Here is an 18,341-nt window from a genome sequence, read left to right on the forward strand (position 1 = left end):
GTATAGCTTTATGTATTGAAACAAATGAGATAATCCACTACAGCCCCCATTAGTGAAAATCCCATAAGCTGTGGGTATGCTTATTCGCGGATAGCCCGGCAATAAGGATCCGGCAATAAGAGATACCGGCAATAAGGAATCCGGCAATAAGGATTCCTGACTGTACTCAAGGTCTGACCCAACTAGCAACAAGTCCAATAAGGTTCCGTGGTTGTCGAGAAATTTGAACACTCAATAGGCCGAGTTCTACAAAATCATGAAGTTTGATATGTTGAACGACGGGTTTATAGATCTTGTTGAGAATTGGCCACTTACCCGGGGGCACCAGAACTTTTCTATAGTTCAATTACATCATTTGAGTGAGAAATTGAATTTTGAAATCTATGCAAATTTAGACGATAGCAACACAAAGGTTAAATGCTTCGTCCCGTTTCTTCTCGTCCACTTGGGAACATGATCGCTTTATCGAGGGCCAGTTTGTCCGGTATCAGCTTGTTCAACTGGAGAGCTCCTGGCCTTTGCTTTGTGAGTAAAGGGCTTTGGAACGGTTTGTTTACAAATGTTGATGAGCCCTTATCTATTGTTGATCCAGATTGTAAAGTGGTTAGTTGGAGAAAACAGAGCATAAAATCAAAGCATGCTTTCGGAAATTCTGAAACCGTCAGTTGCTCTGTTTGAAAACAACTTGTTTGGACCTCAAAATGTCAGCAGAGCACCAGCCCGAAACAGTTTCAGTTGCCGATCCTCGACTCTGCAGAAAAAATCACAAATATTTAGCCAAACTCAGCATCGATTCCGGTCTGCTCGCCACCACGCTGATCCAGCTTCGTTTAGTACTGCGAGCGGACAAGGAAACGTATCCGCTATTGGTTTACCTGCTTCTGGGATTCATTTCACTTTCCTTCATCCTCCAGATGGTCATCATGATGATGTACATTTTCGTTCATGTGAGATTTTTTTTTTCATTTGCTTGATCTTTGAACATTGTGCTGATGTGCCTTTCAGTATTTTAGAAACCGCGCCGAATATCCCAAAATCAAGTTCGTTATTACGGAGATGATCTTCGTGGTAACGATTCTGAACACCGTCACAGTAGTGCTACTGGAAGCCCTCCTTGAACCAAAATAGGAAAACCAGGAATTCTTCAAAGCTTTTTCAAAAGAAGATTGAATTCCTCGCTCAAAGAGAACCATCATTATTTCAACGGAGCGGGCAACTAGCGTACAGAATTAGAATATTTTTTTGGAATTAATGAAAAGCAACTTACGACGAACAAACGGCTCAATTCACTGCCCTAACATTCTCGTCTTCCGTTTTGACCTTCTCGCCGCATTCGAACCGTTGAAAATCGACTACCTCCACGTGGTTAGCTTCCAGCACTTCTGCCACCGTGTAGCTCGGATCGGCCAGGTACTCCTGATAGATCAAGCAGGTTTCATCGTCCTTGTCCTTGGCCGGTTCGTCTCGGATTTTGTCTCCAATTCGGGCCGGTTTCATTCCCACCACGTGCTGGCAGATCTTCTTCGCCACTTCTCCATTGGAGTCCGGATTGGTGTTTTTAAATGCAAGGATGCTGCCATATTTGCCATATTGTGGAATATCCGATGGGACGTCTCCGCTCGGTGATGGATGGACGTATGCTGGAAAAAACGCAAGAAATTAATTTTAATTTACACTCCTTGAGCATCTTTGTTGAAACTCACCAGTCAAATTGATGCTCTCCGGGACTTTGTAGCAGATGGCTCTGTTAAGGGAAGCATTCTCGCCAACGGTTCCAATCATCAGCGCCAGGTGGTCTCCGAGCGATTTTCCATCATCCAGCTTGATCTGCTTCAGTGCTTCACTGTTCAAACCCACTTTGGTCAGATTGGTATCGCCTTCCACCTGATCCATGTATCGCACGCATGCTGCCGAAGCGGTCTGGACAAACTTCTGGAAACTCTGATTCCTGGCAACGAAGTCCGTTTCACAGTTGACTTCCACCATGGCACCGATGTTGTTCCTCACCAGAATACCAACCAAACCCTGACTAGTGTTGCGACCCTCGAGCTTCGTTGCTTTGGACCATCCCAAAGCTTGAGCCTGCTCCTTCAGCCACTGTTCTGCCTTGGCCAGATCGTTATTGTGCATCTCGAGGGCTTTCTTGCAGTTGGCGAATGTGTAACCGGTCTTCTTTCGTAGTGCGGCCAGGGCACTCTTTTCCGCAGTGGCGTACAGTCGGATACCGGTTCCATGGCCAACGAAGCGTGTGAGGCGACTGAAAAGCATGCTGAGAAATGCAAAAAAAAAGTTATGCCACACACTTGTAATTTATCAGAGCTACTAGTTTAACGCATAATTTGAAGAAAAAAAAATGCTCAATTAGTTCTCAACCTTAAATCTTTAATCATCGTTATAAAATATGAGTTACAATAGTAGATTCTAAAATCAACGTGACAAATATAATAAACTAATATGCCATTAATACGCAGTTCTATTTCTTAATAGTCATTACTCATATCCAAATAAATAAGATCGAATACGGTCCTTGACGCTGCATCCAAACTTGGAATGATCTTCGGAATCACGCGGCCAAGATCAACAAAACCATCGACTTCCTTCCCCCCTTGTTCATTCCCCATCTCAATCCTCGTCTCCTATCAACTCGTCGAAGATCTCGGCAAACTCCTGCGCATAAGCCAACCGCTCATTCCTGGTCCACGAGCCGGTATTGGGACGGAACTGCATGACCTGCGTCAACAATTTTTCGAATCCCATCAACTCTTCCTCGATCCTCAGCTCGTCCACGGCCGGCGGTTGCTCCACACTGCTGCCACCATCCCCATCACCGCCACCTCCTTCAGCGGTGCCGCCTTTCCTGCTCATATTTACATTGGACCAAATGAAATTATGCATCGCTTGCACCAGCTCGTCCACCCCGGCCGCTTCCCCTTCCTCCGTTTCTCCACTCGGTTCCAGCTCAATCACGTCCAGCACATTGCAAAACTTCTTCGCCTCCTTGTAGGTTATCCCCTTCTCGCACTCCTCCAGCAGCTCCGAGCACAGCAATATCCCGAACTCTATGTCCGCATTCGTCACGAACCCGGCGTACTCCGGTAGTCGCTTCAAAAAATCCCGATCCTTCGCATCGAAGTAAATCAAAATTCCTTCCATCTGTTTCAGAATTGCCTCCGGCACCTCACTCAACCCGTCCGCACTTTTCCACGGACAGAAGACCACATCCGTTTCGTAGTACTTGGTTCGGATGTGATATCGGTACCCGGTCCGGCCGTCTGCCAGCTGCTGTTGGCATTCGTCGGTCGGAATCTTTCGCACTTTCGCTATCAACGACTCCGGTTCGACTGTCGAATCGGCCGACAGGACCAGCACAATCGGATTGGTGCTGTCGTCCATTTCTATTGCGTCGCCGCCAGGTGGCAAATCTGAAACAGGCGGACCGGAATTAGTTCGTGTGTGACCCGGAGAGGAGTAACTACTGTTGTTGATGCTGTTGCTGTTCGTGTTTCCCGTTTTGTGCCGGAGTTACATCATAGGATTGCGGTGAGCAAACTTTGCACGACTATTCGCAAAGGAAACGAACGAAAAACTTCCTGCGAAAGAGGAGCAGATACTTACGCTGTGCTTTGTGGTTGTTTCCTGCTTTTTCAGTGGCAATTTGCTGGGGAAAATTCAATTTTCCGGATGGAAATTTATCAACACCTCACACACTTTTTATTTTTCGGAAGGTTAGACAGAGACCTGTCACTGGTAAAACTTGCAGAATCCTACTCGCTTCCACTTTATCGACAGTTCTCTACACGAGATGTAAGACGGCATGCCAGCAGGTTAATACACGGAAAACAAAATCACACGGTGCAAAAATTTAACCCTTTCCTTCCCGAAAAAAAAATACAGTGGTTATGGACGAGTGCACCGATGGATTTGAGTTCCCTCACTCGAGAAAAAGTGACACAAGCTGCAGGCAATGATTACTAATCTTGAACACTAAAGAACCACCCACATTAGATGCGTTTGCGTTGCGTTGACGTAAATTTGACAGTTAGACAATAGATTTAGCTGTCACTTTGCCGCAACGCGTCCGATCCGGATCTAATGTGCGTGGGCCTTAAATGTTCATGAATAAAGAATAATGAACATTTAGTCACAGACAAACAGACATAACACTCGCAAGTTGTTCATCGAACAAGCATTTAACGGTCAATTTAAAAGTATCGTAGTTGGTAGTACCGCCACCTGTGGCGCGCATAGTCAATTCCCTTGCGTTTGACGTTTACACACTACCACCATCTGTTCAGCGTACTACCCACCACAGTGTACTCAACAGATGGCGGTAATGTTTTTGCGACGATGTTTTACAGTGAGAAATATTCAATGTGTTATGTCTGTTTGTCTGTGAATTAGTGTTCATGATTAGTTAACATTGCCCGCTGCTTGTGTCACTTTTTCTCGAGTGAGTGAACTCAAATTCATCGGTGCACTCGTCCATTGCGGATTTCATACCTCTCATACCATAAGAGAGTACCAGCAACAATCAATACGAAACTAACGATTTTAAATTGGCTCATCACTTTAGTAGCCTATTGGTCCCAAGCAAACGATTGACGTACCCTATTCTAGTTGAAATTCTATTACTATACTATGTTTGTTTTGATTCGCTATGAAAGTTTGACAGATAACATCAGGGGTGTGTGGATTCATGCAGAACATGCAGGGGTGAGTGAAATAGCTTGGGACTGCTTGGGACCGTTGTTCTGGTACTGAGTGAGCCAAAAATAATAATGATTTTCTTCGGGACCCAGTGGTCTTAGAGTTACCTCTATGGTACCAGAGCTGAGCCAAAAAGTTGAGCACGTTATTTCGGGACCCTCTAGTCTTAGAGTTATCTCTATAGTAATATCATAGAGGTAACTCTAAGACCAGAAGGTCCCGAAGAAACGAGCTCAACTTTTTGGCTCAGCTCTGGTACTATCTGCGGTCCCAAGCTAATCCCGCACCCCTCGAAACATAGGAAAATCCACAAACCCCTCATTTTATCTTCAAACTTTCATAGCGAATCAAAACAAACATAGTGTAGGACTAGAATTTTGACTAGAATGGGGTACGTTAATCGATTTGCTTGGGACCAATAGGCTAGTCAAGTAGTGAGCCAATTTAAAACCGTTAGTTTCGTACTGATTGTTGATATTACTGTGCATTTATTTTTTGCACAGGAGTCTAATTTGGTACAAAATGCGCAATAATTTTTGCAACAGATTTCGCTAGTAATAGCAGCTAGTAAAAAGTTCTGGTGATTTATTGCGTGCGCGAAAAAAAATGTTGATTTTAATGAAATAAGGACCGTTTTCTGAAAAAAAAAAAATATTTAATACAACTGCTGGGTCAACTTTTTACATAACACCCCGAAGGGGAAGACATTGTAATCTCGACTTAAAGAAGAGTTCGACAGTGGGCATGCATAATGGCGTAAACGCGATGATCGGTTATCTTCGTCGATTTTCTCTTTTGTTAATATTGCCATTTCAGGGAAAATAATTCGTCGCAACTGACAGACATAACATGCTATTAAAGCTGATAATCTGACTCCAAATGCTAATTTTTCTCTGAATTGGCTATAATTCACTAGAATTAAGGTTTCTCTGTGCGTTTGTTGTTGCTTTTGATAGCCAATACAACCTGTTACAACTATGCATTGAACAAATTCTAGAAAATTGTTTCGCTTAGCTGTAGCTATGCAAAGAGAAAATCGATCATCGCGTATACGCCCTAATGCATGCTCACTGTCGCGGCGAGTCGCCAGCTGCGCGCCCACAGACCGCCCTGTGGAGTGGGCGGACTTGGGCGGAGCGCCCCCGCGTCACTATTTAGTCTCTCTTTGCGCGCCCCCACGGCGCCGGCGCGCATATTTGCCACATTTAAGGGCGTGAGGCGAAAACGATACCTGTCAAAAAACTGATCGTTTCAGCCATTTTGTCCGCCATTTGTCCTACCCCATCCACCCCAGCGCGGTCCTTTGCTTCTCACCACCATTTTTTTTTCAATGGGTTTTAATTTACTAAAAATAAAAACAGTTGAAGCATAAACATGACTTCATCAAAAAACTATATATATCATAATCTTATAACTAACATTATTGCTTTTTTTTATTAAATATATGGTAACCTAACAAAAATATCTTACAAGCTAAGTCAATCCCATCATGTGACAGATCAAGTAACATTAGAATTCAAAGACTAGTTCAATGGAACTCAAATCTAGTTCCAAGAACCAAAGTGGCCACATCCGGACATATTCCGGGTGTCCCGACGGAAGAAGCCAACATCTGATTAGGATCAAACCCATCATGCAACATATCAAATTACATGATAATTCAAAGACTAGTTCAATGGAACTCCAATTTAGTTCCTACAACTACTTTGGCCTCATCCGCCTATATCCGATGACATTTTATTCTCATGTGAATTTATGCTTTGTTTATGTTTACATTCAGCACCATGAACACCAGATCACTCACACACTCTAGATTTCAAGCTGTCAGTTTCACTGAGAAACATCGATATTTCGACAGTGAGCATTCATAAGGGCGTATACGCGATGATCGATTCTCTTCATCGAATTTCTCTTTGCATTGCTACAGCTAAGCGAAACAATTTTCTAGAATTTGTTCAATGCAGAGTTGTAACAGGTTGTATTAGCTATCAAAAGCAATAGCAAACGTACCGAGAAACGTTAAATCTAGCGAGTTATTAACAAAAGAGAAAATCGATGAAGAGAATCGATCATCGCGTATAGGCCCTTATGCATGCTCACTGTCGATTTGCTGGTGTGCGTTTGGAACACAGCCGTTGTGCGAGAGATTCCGTAAGAAAATTGGCTTCGGATGCACAGTCTAACAAAGCTCGGGCGAGAATGTAGCTGCCGTCAGAGTGCATGACTTTCACGTAGGCAGTAAGCATGAATACAGACGACATGCATGCTTTCGATACAAGAGACTGGCCAGAAGCGACGGTTTGACAGTTCGTCACTTGTGAGGAGCTATGAGTGGAGCTTGACGGTATGGACTGCGGAACCGGCGACGGACTGAACGAAATTGAACGATTTACAAGCTCATTAGACGACGACGGGGCTGGTCCCGTAACCCGAGGGACCACGTGACAATGATCGGCAATGCACGAAACCGACGACGGCGATTCGACGACCGTAACCGATTGTGAGGAGTGCTGACATTGGCCGACCTGAGCTGCTACAGTCTATAGTCGCTATATTCATAGTCTGGCGGATAGAATTTCGGTCTATCAAAAAGCGGAACCAATTCAATATATTGTAGACCAACAATTGAAAAGGTACTATCAACTTTTATAAACAAAACGTTGATTATTATTTCCTCGCCAATGGAAGGTAAATTACCAGCATCATTGGATAGAGGAAACTTTCCACAACCAAAAGATAGTGTTAGTTTGTGTAGGCGAGCCTTGAGTCACGAGAAAACGGGTTACGAAATTTGGTTCGCCAAAGCTGATGTGCACTTTTCTGTTGTTGGTCGTGATTTGCTCGATTGGTTCCGCTATATGACAGCTCAATTGGTTCCCGAGATTCTATCCGCCAGACTATATAGCGACTATACTACAGTCTTGTTGTGACTGTCTGTACTTGGGGCAGCTTGAGCATTCTAGATTGGGAGAGCGCAATAGATTGGAGTATGTGAGAGCGCTTTTGAATGAAAGCAACCAATTCATTATATCAAGAGCAAATTTTCATTACGTCGAATGTAACAAAGGTAAACAAAGTCGAGCTATCAGTGTCAATCGATGCTCCTGCTATTACACTATATACTGTCCGAATATAGGATCACATCCCATTTTAAAATTTATGTACCAGTCAAATTGCTTTTTGACGTAATCACCTTCCGATCAAAATAGTTTTCGATGTTACTTAAGTCACCCGATTTCTATGGAGATGCCGTTTGCCTTAAGTAACAGCGCTGAGAAACCCGTGAAAAGTGTACGTTCGTCGTTTCGCTTTCTCATTATTAAAGCGAATAAATCGAACTGTTTGTTGCTAAGATGATTTCGGTAGTCCTAAAATGATGAATGGGCTGCACGTAAGGAGACGTAATTGATAATTCTCCAGAATATCCTGGTAAATACACTTTGACTTAAGTAACAATAGGGGCCACCAAACGACGTATAATAACTTTTGACTCAAAAACCAGTATTTTTTAGCATGAAAGCTAGCGATTTGCATTTGTATGATTAAAACCCGGCTAAATATGTTAAACATTGCAATCACTATGAGATTATATGTGTTTAATTGGAAATAGGAATAACTTTTCGGTTATCAAAACAAAACTTTATTTTTCTCGGATCGGTGCGAATGTTACTTACGACATAATGAAAATTTGCTCTTGATATGTTGGCCGCATATCATCGTCGAGTTGGTTTTCTCACTCCTTGTGCGTAACTGGATCGAGCTTGCTGCTTAACAACTCAACAAGGAAGGAATTCCAGTGATCTCTGGATTTCTCCAATTTATTCAGCACGCAAATGTGCTTATCGAATTCGTCTGCCAGATTTGACAGCGCCGACGATGATTCGTTACGCACCGAAGAAGCGAACAGCAAAGCCGAAAAGTGTTGCTTTATTAGCAGATTCCTGTTGTCAAAACGTTTCTTCAGCAAATCCCACGCGATTACGTAGTTGGCCGCTGAGACTGCTAAAGACTGAACAAGTAGCAAGACATCTCCTTTTAGTACAGTTTTCAAATACTGGAATTTCTGTACTGTCAAAATTTGCGAATTAGTGTGGATGGTAATGGTGAAAAGATCGTGAAAATTCATCCACTCATCATAGTTTCCACTGAACTCAGGAATCTTAAGTTCTGGAAGGCGAACAGAAGGAACGTGTGCAGGTGGAGCACCAGAACTAGCTGGTTGTCTTTCAACCCTTTCATTGGCGATCGCAAGTTTCCCAGCTAGAGAGCCTTTTAATTCAAAATACTGGTTTTCAAAACCAACTCTTTCGTAGGCGAGATCCTCTTACAGTTAGTGTCGAAAAGCACAGTGAATGATATATTTATACATTCCATACCATTACCGAGCGTGGAGAGATAAATTGCAAACATTGAATGCTAAATAACCCAATAAACATTATAAGCAGAATAACAGCTTAATATGCGGAGTTGGTTGGAAATTCTATCTAACATGAAGCTTTAGTGTGATGATTTATTAGCTAGAGAATGGTCTTAGAAGATAGTTCCGTTGAAAATTGATTAGAAGTTGAAAATGAGCGAAGGGCCATTAATGCGACAGTACAAAGTCAAACGCACACTTCTTTGCCTAACCCGTACGATGTACGCGGAGATTTGAAGTATATCTTCAAATCTCCAGGCAAAAAAAGTGTGCGCTCGCCTTGGCTCATATACTCTGTTTGCGACTGTGGAATAGTTCTAGCAACGTTTCATCACTACCAAAGCCCCACGCTACCGAAAGCATTTCCAGTCGATGGTGTGTTATAATGCAATTCTTCATTACCAAATTATTGTGTTGCTCCTCTCGCCATGACCAACTTGGTCATCTCAGAGAGAAAGCAGTAGGGTGGTTGTTGCTTGCTGTATCATCATCAGCAGTGTTGACGGCTACTCCCGCCTTGAGTTGTTACATTCAAGGTGTTTTTATGTTACTTCATACGCGAAGTTTGGGATTTTCAGAGTTGGTTAGAAATGCTATCTAACATCTAGCTTTAGTGTGATGATTTATTAGCTAGATAATGGTCTTAGAAGAGGGTAGGTAGATAGTTCCGCTAGAGTATTCTAGCTAAAATATGCTTCTTCTACTAAAAAATTGCTTATTCAGCCTTTAATCAGCACAAGTTGTTTGTTGGGATGAGTTTGTTCAGGCCAAAATATGCTTATCCAGCTAAAAAAAGGCTCAATCAGCTCTTGGTCAAATTGTTTGTTGAGTAATATCTCATTTAAAATTACGGTTATGAAATGTTACCCATGGCTCAGCTTGAATGTCTGCGGTAGGTCATTAACTTAACGCAAATTTGGCTTAGTATAAAAAAAAGTTGAATAAAACAGCCTCAATAATCAAATTTCAAAAATATAAAGTTGTTAAAATATATGAACTATGAAGTAAATATTTAAAAGAATATTAAAAGGAAATTTAGAAATCAAAGAATATATCAATATTTTTGATTGATACATGTGTACGATTTGTATGGAAATCATGCAGTTTTGATCTTTGTTGTTTTCAAGATACACTTTAAAGAGTAATGTTAATTAATTAGATGTAAACAGGTCGATTACCTTTGGCTCCAAATAGAACCCTACTATCGTCTACTAACAAATCAAATACATAAAATACACAAACAATGGTGCACAAAAACGTTGGTAACACATTTCTGCCCCAGCCACTAGTTTTTCATTTTTTATTTGAGCTCACATCATGATCCCATTTTTCGCAAATACAAATAAAAGAATAAATTTCAAACGATTTCCAGATTGTTCACTACTTCCTACCGATCAGGCGTACCGCTATACCGTTTTAAAGGTTGTCACCGCTGCATCATCGTAGTAGTACTCTTCATCTATTTTATCCGTATCTAAAATCATCGAGGAACATCCGATTAAGCCATCAGCTTTTTGATACAATTTTAAACTTAGTAAACTCACTTCCGAAGAAAAAGGAGGATATCAGCTCGCAAATAGTAGGAAGGTAGTCACACATTTTCAGACGCACAGAGCCTCGCAACAAATCTAGCCTAGATCGAACGCTCTCGAAGCTCTCGACAATGGTCCGCTACTGCGCCTATCCCAGCCGATGCGATCCAGTTTTAATGGAACTGACCGTCTGGACTGGATTTTTCACTGACCATCGGTGATGCGCAACGGATTAATTGAGAGCGATTAAAACTGAAATTATGGCAATGGCATTTTTTTTCGGTCATGTTTTCAAAATGAGTAAGCTGCAGCAAGCAATGGGTGAATCGGTTGACTACAGTGATTAGCTAGTGTAAATTAAAATCTCATCAAGGATATATGGGGACTGTGAAGTTGTTCTTGTGTTCACGAAAGTTGACGAAAGTTGAAAAAGGCAATCAAAGATAAACACAACTCGAAACTATTGGGGTAAATGTCAAGTCCGCGGTCAAAATTTGAAATTTTCAGAGGGAGAGATGGGCGGATAAAACAAAATACAATTCGGCAGCAGGGTTTCACAATTATCTTGCAACCCTTGCTAGAAGCTAGCATTTACATGACTTTTCTTTTCGATTCGATGTACGTGCAAAATAATAATTGAATGCATCGCATATTACACATTTCTTGGTGCCATTAATTAACCGAGAAAAATAAATTAATCAATAGAGTTAAAATATAAATAATGTTAGATGCTAAAAACTAGTTGAATTAGGAAGCACACGAAAACGGGTGATTGAATTTCGATTTGATTACAATTCTCTCAAATATGATCTAGTAAGAATTATAAATCCTCGGAAAACACTCAAAAGCGAACGTTCGGTTGACACACATTTTGACAGTTCATTTGGCTCAAAACATTATCTTCGCTCATCCCTCACTCATAACCCACATGATAGAACTAATCGTTTGGACGATCCCTCGAACACGTCGTTAAGCAAAATAACCCTAACAATTTTATTAGGGTTCCTCTGAGCATTTCTAGTTAAACCAGAATAAAGACAGTGTGAAGAGAAACATCCTAAAAATGTTCAGAACTGATTTGCTTGGACATGCGTGCATTAAGTTGCAAACAAGTGCCAATACAGCCACTTGTTGATATTCATCCAAATCTACCTGCGGATATTTATACAAAATCAACAAATTGAATCACCCCACATATCAACAGGTTTGACCTAAAGAAAACCTTCTTAGGAACAATTTCAAAATATCAACATGTGGAAAATGATCTAGACCTAGTAGACACCTGATGAATGAAACACCTGAGGATATTTACCGCGACCATGATGTGGGTCAAAGTACCGGTCCACGTGTTTGCTACAGAAAACAGCTGAATTTACGAAAATCAACACATGGTCGACACACCTGTTGCCCATACGAGATGCATGATCCTAGCAACCTTCGACGATCGAAATTGTCATAGTTTCAAAATATTTACCCCGAATCGATCGGTCGGTCCGGGTTGATGTAAGGTAATTTTTTCGCATTCTAGTCAACGGAAGAGTACGGATAAGGTGCGTTTTAATTCTTTGTGGAGTTACGATTTGGGAAAAATTGTGTGAATGGAAGAATTTGTATGTTTAAAAGTGATACAGCAGTGGCAATTGTGAATAAAAACGGAAAGTATTCGTGGGTAAGATGTGAGATAAGGCATACAGTTATATTTCTGGCAGTTTATGCTAAAAGCATTGCAAGTTTCAGTAGACTTAAGTAGTATTGTAGCTTAACAATCTCGCATAATTTTTGTTTATATGTAAATCGACAAGGTAGATACGGTAATGTACATATTCAAATCATTAGTATTTTTACCAATTTTGAAGATTTTTCAGTTATAACCACAATTGGGACAATTAGGGTTAAATGAATTAACCACAATATTGGCATCCCAGACTTATGAAGTAAATTACACATACTGAGTATTTTGAGACGCTTAACCGGTAAAAGGTTGGCTTTGCCAAATTTTAACAAAACTCCTGCATTTTTTATTTATTATATATTAAATTATTGCGCATTTTGCACCACTCACCATGTGCAAAAAATAATAGCACAGTAATATTTTCACACAAGCAAAAAACTACTACAACTGCTACTTATTTGAAAGCAGTAATAGCTTTAGAGCAGTACTAGCAAGCTACACTTATGAAATCAAGCTCTAGAAAACATTTAGAATCTCAATATTTCAAAGTTTTACACATAAGAATGGAAGACTATGTATGTAGCAGCCGCTTTACATATTTATTGGGATCTATATCCGCTAAAACTGTCAACAAACGTACATTTTCCCAATGCATCATAAGTTGAAACAGTAGCTGGTGTTGTTAGTTTCTGTGAGTGAGCTAGCAGTTGCCACAAATCGTCGATTGAAGTGATTGTTTACAAAATCAGATACGTCGATTTGAATAGTTACGCTTGAGTTGTCAAATGCATTTAAAGAGCATTTGACACTGTCTGACATTTTGATGAAGAATTTAAAAAAATATAGTGTCTTATAACCGAAATTCGTTACAGTTAGCGGACATTCTGTTGAAAATCGTTCACGTTGCGAATGTTGTGAGTGTATTTGGTAATATCTTAGTACTGATTAAACTTGACCATTAGTGCTTGCGATTCACTTTTCCAGTCATTGATTTAACCCGAATGTCCCCTGATTTTCACCATCGGAACATTTTGTTTACCAAAGCCATACAAATTTCGTTGTAGCAACCGACTCTAGGAAACATTCCTTCACTCAACACCACCTAACCGCCAGCCAAAGCACATTATTATGGTTACAAATAAATAATAAACAAACAAACTTCATGACTATATCGTAGCAACGTTCCATCAAGCATTTAAGCACCCTCAGCTAGACTTATCAGAATTGTTTAGGTTCTCCGGGTGAACATTGGCAATGACATTGAACTTCTATGTGGATATGTATGTGTACTATAGTAAGTCTTCACAGACGATGAAACCGAAGACGAGAGCTCTGGGCAACGCGTCTGTTGATTTTCATTTACCTAGATGGATTGCGCATTTGGTACTTTTTCATTACTTTTAAATATGGAATGCTTACGTTAAATCTAATTGAATTTTAGTTACGCATCAAAAAGTAGATAGTTTAGTGTTAATAATCTATCTATCAAAATTCAAAATTTCCGCACCGCAAAGCCACACTGCACCTTCAGTGAAATTACGGAACGGAAGTTTTGCATTTCGATATATGGAGATTAATACCATTAAACCAAATATATTACATTAACAATATGATCCACTCTTTCGCTTAGCTGGCGAACCGAATTTTTATCGATGAAAGCACCTCTGTGGCAAAAAAAACTACACTGATAAAATTTCAAAGATTGTTTTTATGTGTCCCACACACGAATTTTTGCAATGTGATCAACAAACAATATTTATGTGTCGGACACATACTTAATATGTGTACACATAAAAGCCATGTGTAACCACAAATACTATTCATTTGACTCATAAATTTCATTATGTGCTTCTATGTGGATTCTGTTTATGTGTGGTCGCATGAAAATCATGTGGAATTTTACATGGAAATTCGCCAATAAAAATTTGTGGAATTCTATAAGTGTACCAATGTATTTGTTTATCATAACGAGGGGTAAACCAAAGGAAAATTTGTTTAATATTTCAAATGAATGTATTTCAGCATTTTATTTTATTTAATGACAACAGTGACATGTCAGACAAATTTTAAAGTAATAAACACAATGTAATTAATGAAAATAATGTAACTCTTACTTTTGTAATAAGTGCTATATTCGCACCCCTCGATTGTAATTGAATGATTGTTGCTGACCTTTTTCAACGCTAGATGGTGCGTGAAGCAATATTTTGCGGGTCGCCATTGCAATATTTGGAAAAGGCATGAATGGATCATATCGTTAATATGATATATTTGCGTTAACGTTGCACACTAGCTTCACTGCTCCCGAATATACGGCCGTAATTGATTCCCCATATTTCGCTACGGCTATCTCGACTGGATTCTGAAGTGGCTTCAAGCTATCGAACAGGGATTCATCATTCACTAAGTGATCGGAACATCCGGAATCGATAAACCAATCCACTCTCTTCATATCCCGTTCCTTTTCGACACGCACACCGACGAAGCAAACGCCTTTTTGCTCCGCTACATGTGCTTTGGCTTTCTTCTCAATGTTAACTTTTTCACTGTCCTTTTTCTTACATGGGAATTCGGCCAGCTTATGGCCTTCCTTTTTACAACCGAAGCACTTAAACACTTTCTTCTTCTGTTGTTTCGATCCCGGTGGATACTCGCGGGAACAGTTTCGACGGCTAGCCCTTTCTGCTTCGTCTCTTCGTCCAGTAAGCGTCATTTTACGAACTCCATGTTCAGCTTTTCCTCCGGCATCGTCTCGATGGCTGTGACAACTGCCGAATACGCTTGACAAAGCGTCACAAACAGATGGCAATTGACGTCACATTCGTCCATGTCCGCTCCTGTTAGTCGGTACTCGCGCATGAGATGATCGAATCGCAGGAAATGATCCCGCAGTGAACACCCTTGATAGAATTCAGTAATTGCCGTTTCACGTACATCCTGCTGGCAATACTTTTCCGCTCGAAATCGAAGCGATTTGCATCTCCGGTCTTTCTTCACACGCTTTTCCCGTTTGGCCGCCTTCTGCTGCCTGACTTCTGCGGAATCGGTTGCCTCCACCTTGAGTGCCTGCACGTTGTCAACCTCCGTCTCGATGCATTCCAGCAATTCGTGCTCCTCCAACAGCAGTTGCACACGGAACTTCCATGCATTGAAGTTGGATCCGTCAAACAGCACCAGGTGGTAGCGCTCCCCACGTAGGTCCTCCTCAATCACAACACTTTGCGATTCCCGTAAAACTTTCGGAACACGACCGGGCCCACAACCTAAAGTAAGCACTTAAATAAGCCAAACTATAAGCATAGAGGTAACTCTAAGACTAGTAGGTCCCGAAGAAACGTGCTCAACTTTTTAGCTCATCTTCGCTCCCAAGCTAATCGATGCAACCCTCGAAACATAGCAAAATCCACGAACCCCTCATTTTATCTGTCATAGTGAATCAAAACAAACATTGTGTAGTACCATTGGACAGTTCATGAAGATTTGCCGCACTCTTCTCTCACCCGTAAGCTTTGACAGTTTTGGGTGGTTTGTTTTGGCTCCCATTCGTTGCTATCTCTTTTACTCAGAAGCAAAATGATAGGGAGCAAAAAGTGAGGTTAGGGACCGTGCACTGATCTATAGAGGTAACTCTAAGACCACTGGGTCCCGAAGAAAATCATTATTATTTTTGGCTCACTCAGTACCAGAACAACGGTCCCAAGCAGTCCCAAGCTATTTCACTCACCCCTGCATGTTCTGCATGAATCCACACACCCCTGATGTTATCTGTCAAACTTTCATAGCGAATCAAAACAAACATAGTGTAGTAATAGAATTTCAACTAGAATGGGGTACGCCATAGAAGTACTTGGGACCAATAGGCTACTCAAGCAGTGAATCAATTTAAAATCGTTAGTTTCCACCCCCTGGTAGTACTATAGTTTCGACTAGAATGGGGTACGTTAATCGATTTGCTTGGCACCAATAGGCTAGTCAAGTAGTGAGCCAATTTAAAATCATTAGTTTCCACCGGTTGCTATAAGCGTCGTCTTCGTTCCGAAAATACCCATATTGTAGTGTATTTGAAAATTCTGAACCCGATGGCCGCCATCTATGATTCAAAAATGGCGTCAGACATCGATTTTTGACATATCATATCATAATATCAAACATCATCAAACATCAAGTTTAACATCTAAGTCACAAAGTCATCTAAGACCTTAATAAACCTTAACCAGATGTCTAGAAAAGTGAGTTTAACTCGACGATACAGCCATAGAGGTAACTCTAAGACCACTGGGTCCCGAAGAAAATCATTATTATTTTTGGCTCACTCAGTACCAGAACAACGGTCCCAAGCAGTCCCAAGCTATTTCACTCACCCCTGCATGTTCTGCATGAATCCACACACCCCCGATGTTATCTGTCAAACTTTCATAGCGAATCAAAACAAACATAGTGTAGTAATAGAATTTCAACTAGAATAGGGTACGTTAATCGTTTGCTTGGGACCAATAGGCTACTAAAGTGGTGAGCCAATTTAAAATCGTTAGTTTCGTATTGATTGTTGATACAGCCATAGAGGTAACTCTAAGACAAGTAGGTCCCGAAGAAACGTGCTCAACTTTTTGGCTCACCTCTGGTACTATCTTCGGTTCCAAGCTTGTCGAATCACCCCTCGAAACATAGGTAAACCAATAACCCCTAATTTTATCTGTCAATCTTTCATAGCGAATCAAAACAAACATAGTGTAGTAATAGAATTTCAACTAGAATAGGGTACGTTAATCGTTTGCTTGGGACCAATAGGCTACTAAAGTGGTGAGCCAATTTAAAATCGTTAGTTTCGTATTGATTGTTGTTATAACTCTGTAGTCTGGACTAACCAACAATCAATACGAAACTAACGATTTTAAATTGGCTCACTACTTGACTAGCCTATTGGTCCCAAGCAAACGATTAACGTATCCCATTCTAGTCGAAATTCTTGTACTACGCAATGTTTGTTTTGATTTGCTATGAAAGTTTGACAGATAAAATAAGGGGTTATTGGTTTTTCCTATGTTTCAAGGGGTGAATCGATTAGCTTGGGACCGAAGATAGTACCAGAGCTGAGCCAAAAAGTTGAGCACGTTATCGGGACCTTCTAGCATAGAGGTAACTCTAAGACTAGTAGGTCCCGAAGAAACGTGCTGAACTTTTTGGCTCAGCTCTGGTACTATCTTTGGTCCCAAGTTAATCGATTCACCCCTCGAAACATAGGAAAATCCACTAGCCCCTCATTTTATCTGTCAAGCTTTCATAGCGAATCAAAACAAACATTGTGTAGTACTAGAATTTCGACTAGAATGGGGCACGTTAATCGATTTGCTTGGGACCAATAGGCTGGTCAAGTAGTGAGCCAATTTAAAATCGATAGTTTCGTATTGATTGTTGCTTCTAGTCTTAGAGTTACCTCTATGCTATAACCCTGCTTTCCGAGCATGGATATTTCTGACAGACAAGAAGTTAAATTTTGACAACCGTGGCTCGAAAACCGGTCGATCGACAGCACGGGGATTTTCGAACATAGAAAATAGCTTTCGAAATGTCACTTTTAACCACGAATTAAATTTAACTCGGCAAATGGTTCACAGCCCAAGTATTCTCCCGCCATTCTTTTTGAATTCTCCTCCAAATCTATAAATTCAGAATTATCTCGAAATAGCCCTAAAAACTTCCAACCGTTAAATTAAATTAAATGCGAATTCTATTTGTATTCTTTTAAGAAATCCTTTGGAACTAACCTCAACATTTGATTTTTCATTTTAATACCCTCATCTTAGAATATCCATACAATTCCACTTTAAGAGGAATTCTGCTCACAATGCCCGTGGAGTTTTCTTAAGAATTATCTTGGAATATCTGCCATAATTCCCCTGGAATGTTCTTCATAATTCACTTTGAATTGTCCCAGAACTCGATTGGATCTCTTCTCAGAATTCTCTTTTAATTCTCCTAAGAATGCACCTGGAATTGATCACATAATTAGAGA

At 40.6% G+C, this 18,341-nt stretch overlaps 1 protein-coding gene across 2 annotated transcripts; it reads right to left on the reverse strand.

The window, feature by feature from the left end:
• Nucleotides 1-1,217: 1,217 nt before the first annotated feature.
• mEFTs (elongation factor Ts, mitochondrial) lies at nt 1,218-3,718 on the reverse strand. 2 transcript variants are annotated; one of them, XM_065225384.1, is made up of 3 exons: nt 3,616-3,718; nt 1,704-2,269; nt 1,218-1,640 (listed from the first exon to the last, which is right to left on the reverse strand). In XM_065225384.1, exons 2-3 carry the CDS (start codon nt 2,266-2,268, stop codon nt 1,282-1,284), a joined length of 924 nt encoding a protein of 307 aa, XP_065081456.1. In that variant the 5' UTR covers nt 2,269; nt 3,616-3,718; the 3' UTR covers nt 1,218-1,281. The 2 variants fall into 2 exon arrangements, with proteins under 2 accessions (XP_065081456.1, XP_065081457.1); XM_065225385.1 differs by lacking the exons at nt 1,218-1,640; nt 1,704-2,269 and adding an exon at nt 2,362-3,422.
• Between the last annotated feature and the right edge of the window lie 14,623 nt (nt 3,719-18,341).

The sequence above is a fragment of the Ochlerotatus camptorhynchus genome, unplaced genomic scaffold (assembly GCF_037179485.1).
Source record: "Ochlerotatus camptorhynchus isolate MF236.1 unplaced genomic scaffold, CSIRO-AGI_Acam_v1.1 ptg000229l, whole genome shotgun sequence".
Classification (NCBI taxonomy): Eukaryota; Metazoa; Arthropoda; class Insecta; order Diptera; family Culicidae; genus Ochlerotatus; species Ochlerotatus camptorhynchus.

What these genes read in the sequence shown, in the direction of transcription:
- mEFTs (XM_065225384.1), bottom strand. Translation starts at nt 2,268, where the DNA reads ATGCTTTTCAGTCGCCTCACACGCTTCGTTGGCCATGGAACCGGTATC. An exon ending in GGAGAGCATCAATTTGACTG is followed by an intron (nt 1,641 to 1,703) that starts GTGAGTTTCAAC and finishes CGTTTTTTCCAG; the next exon opens with CATACGTCCATCCATCACCG.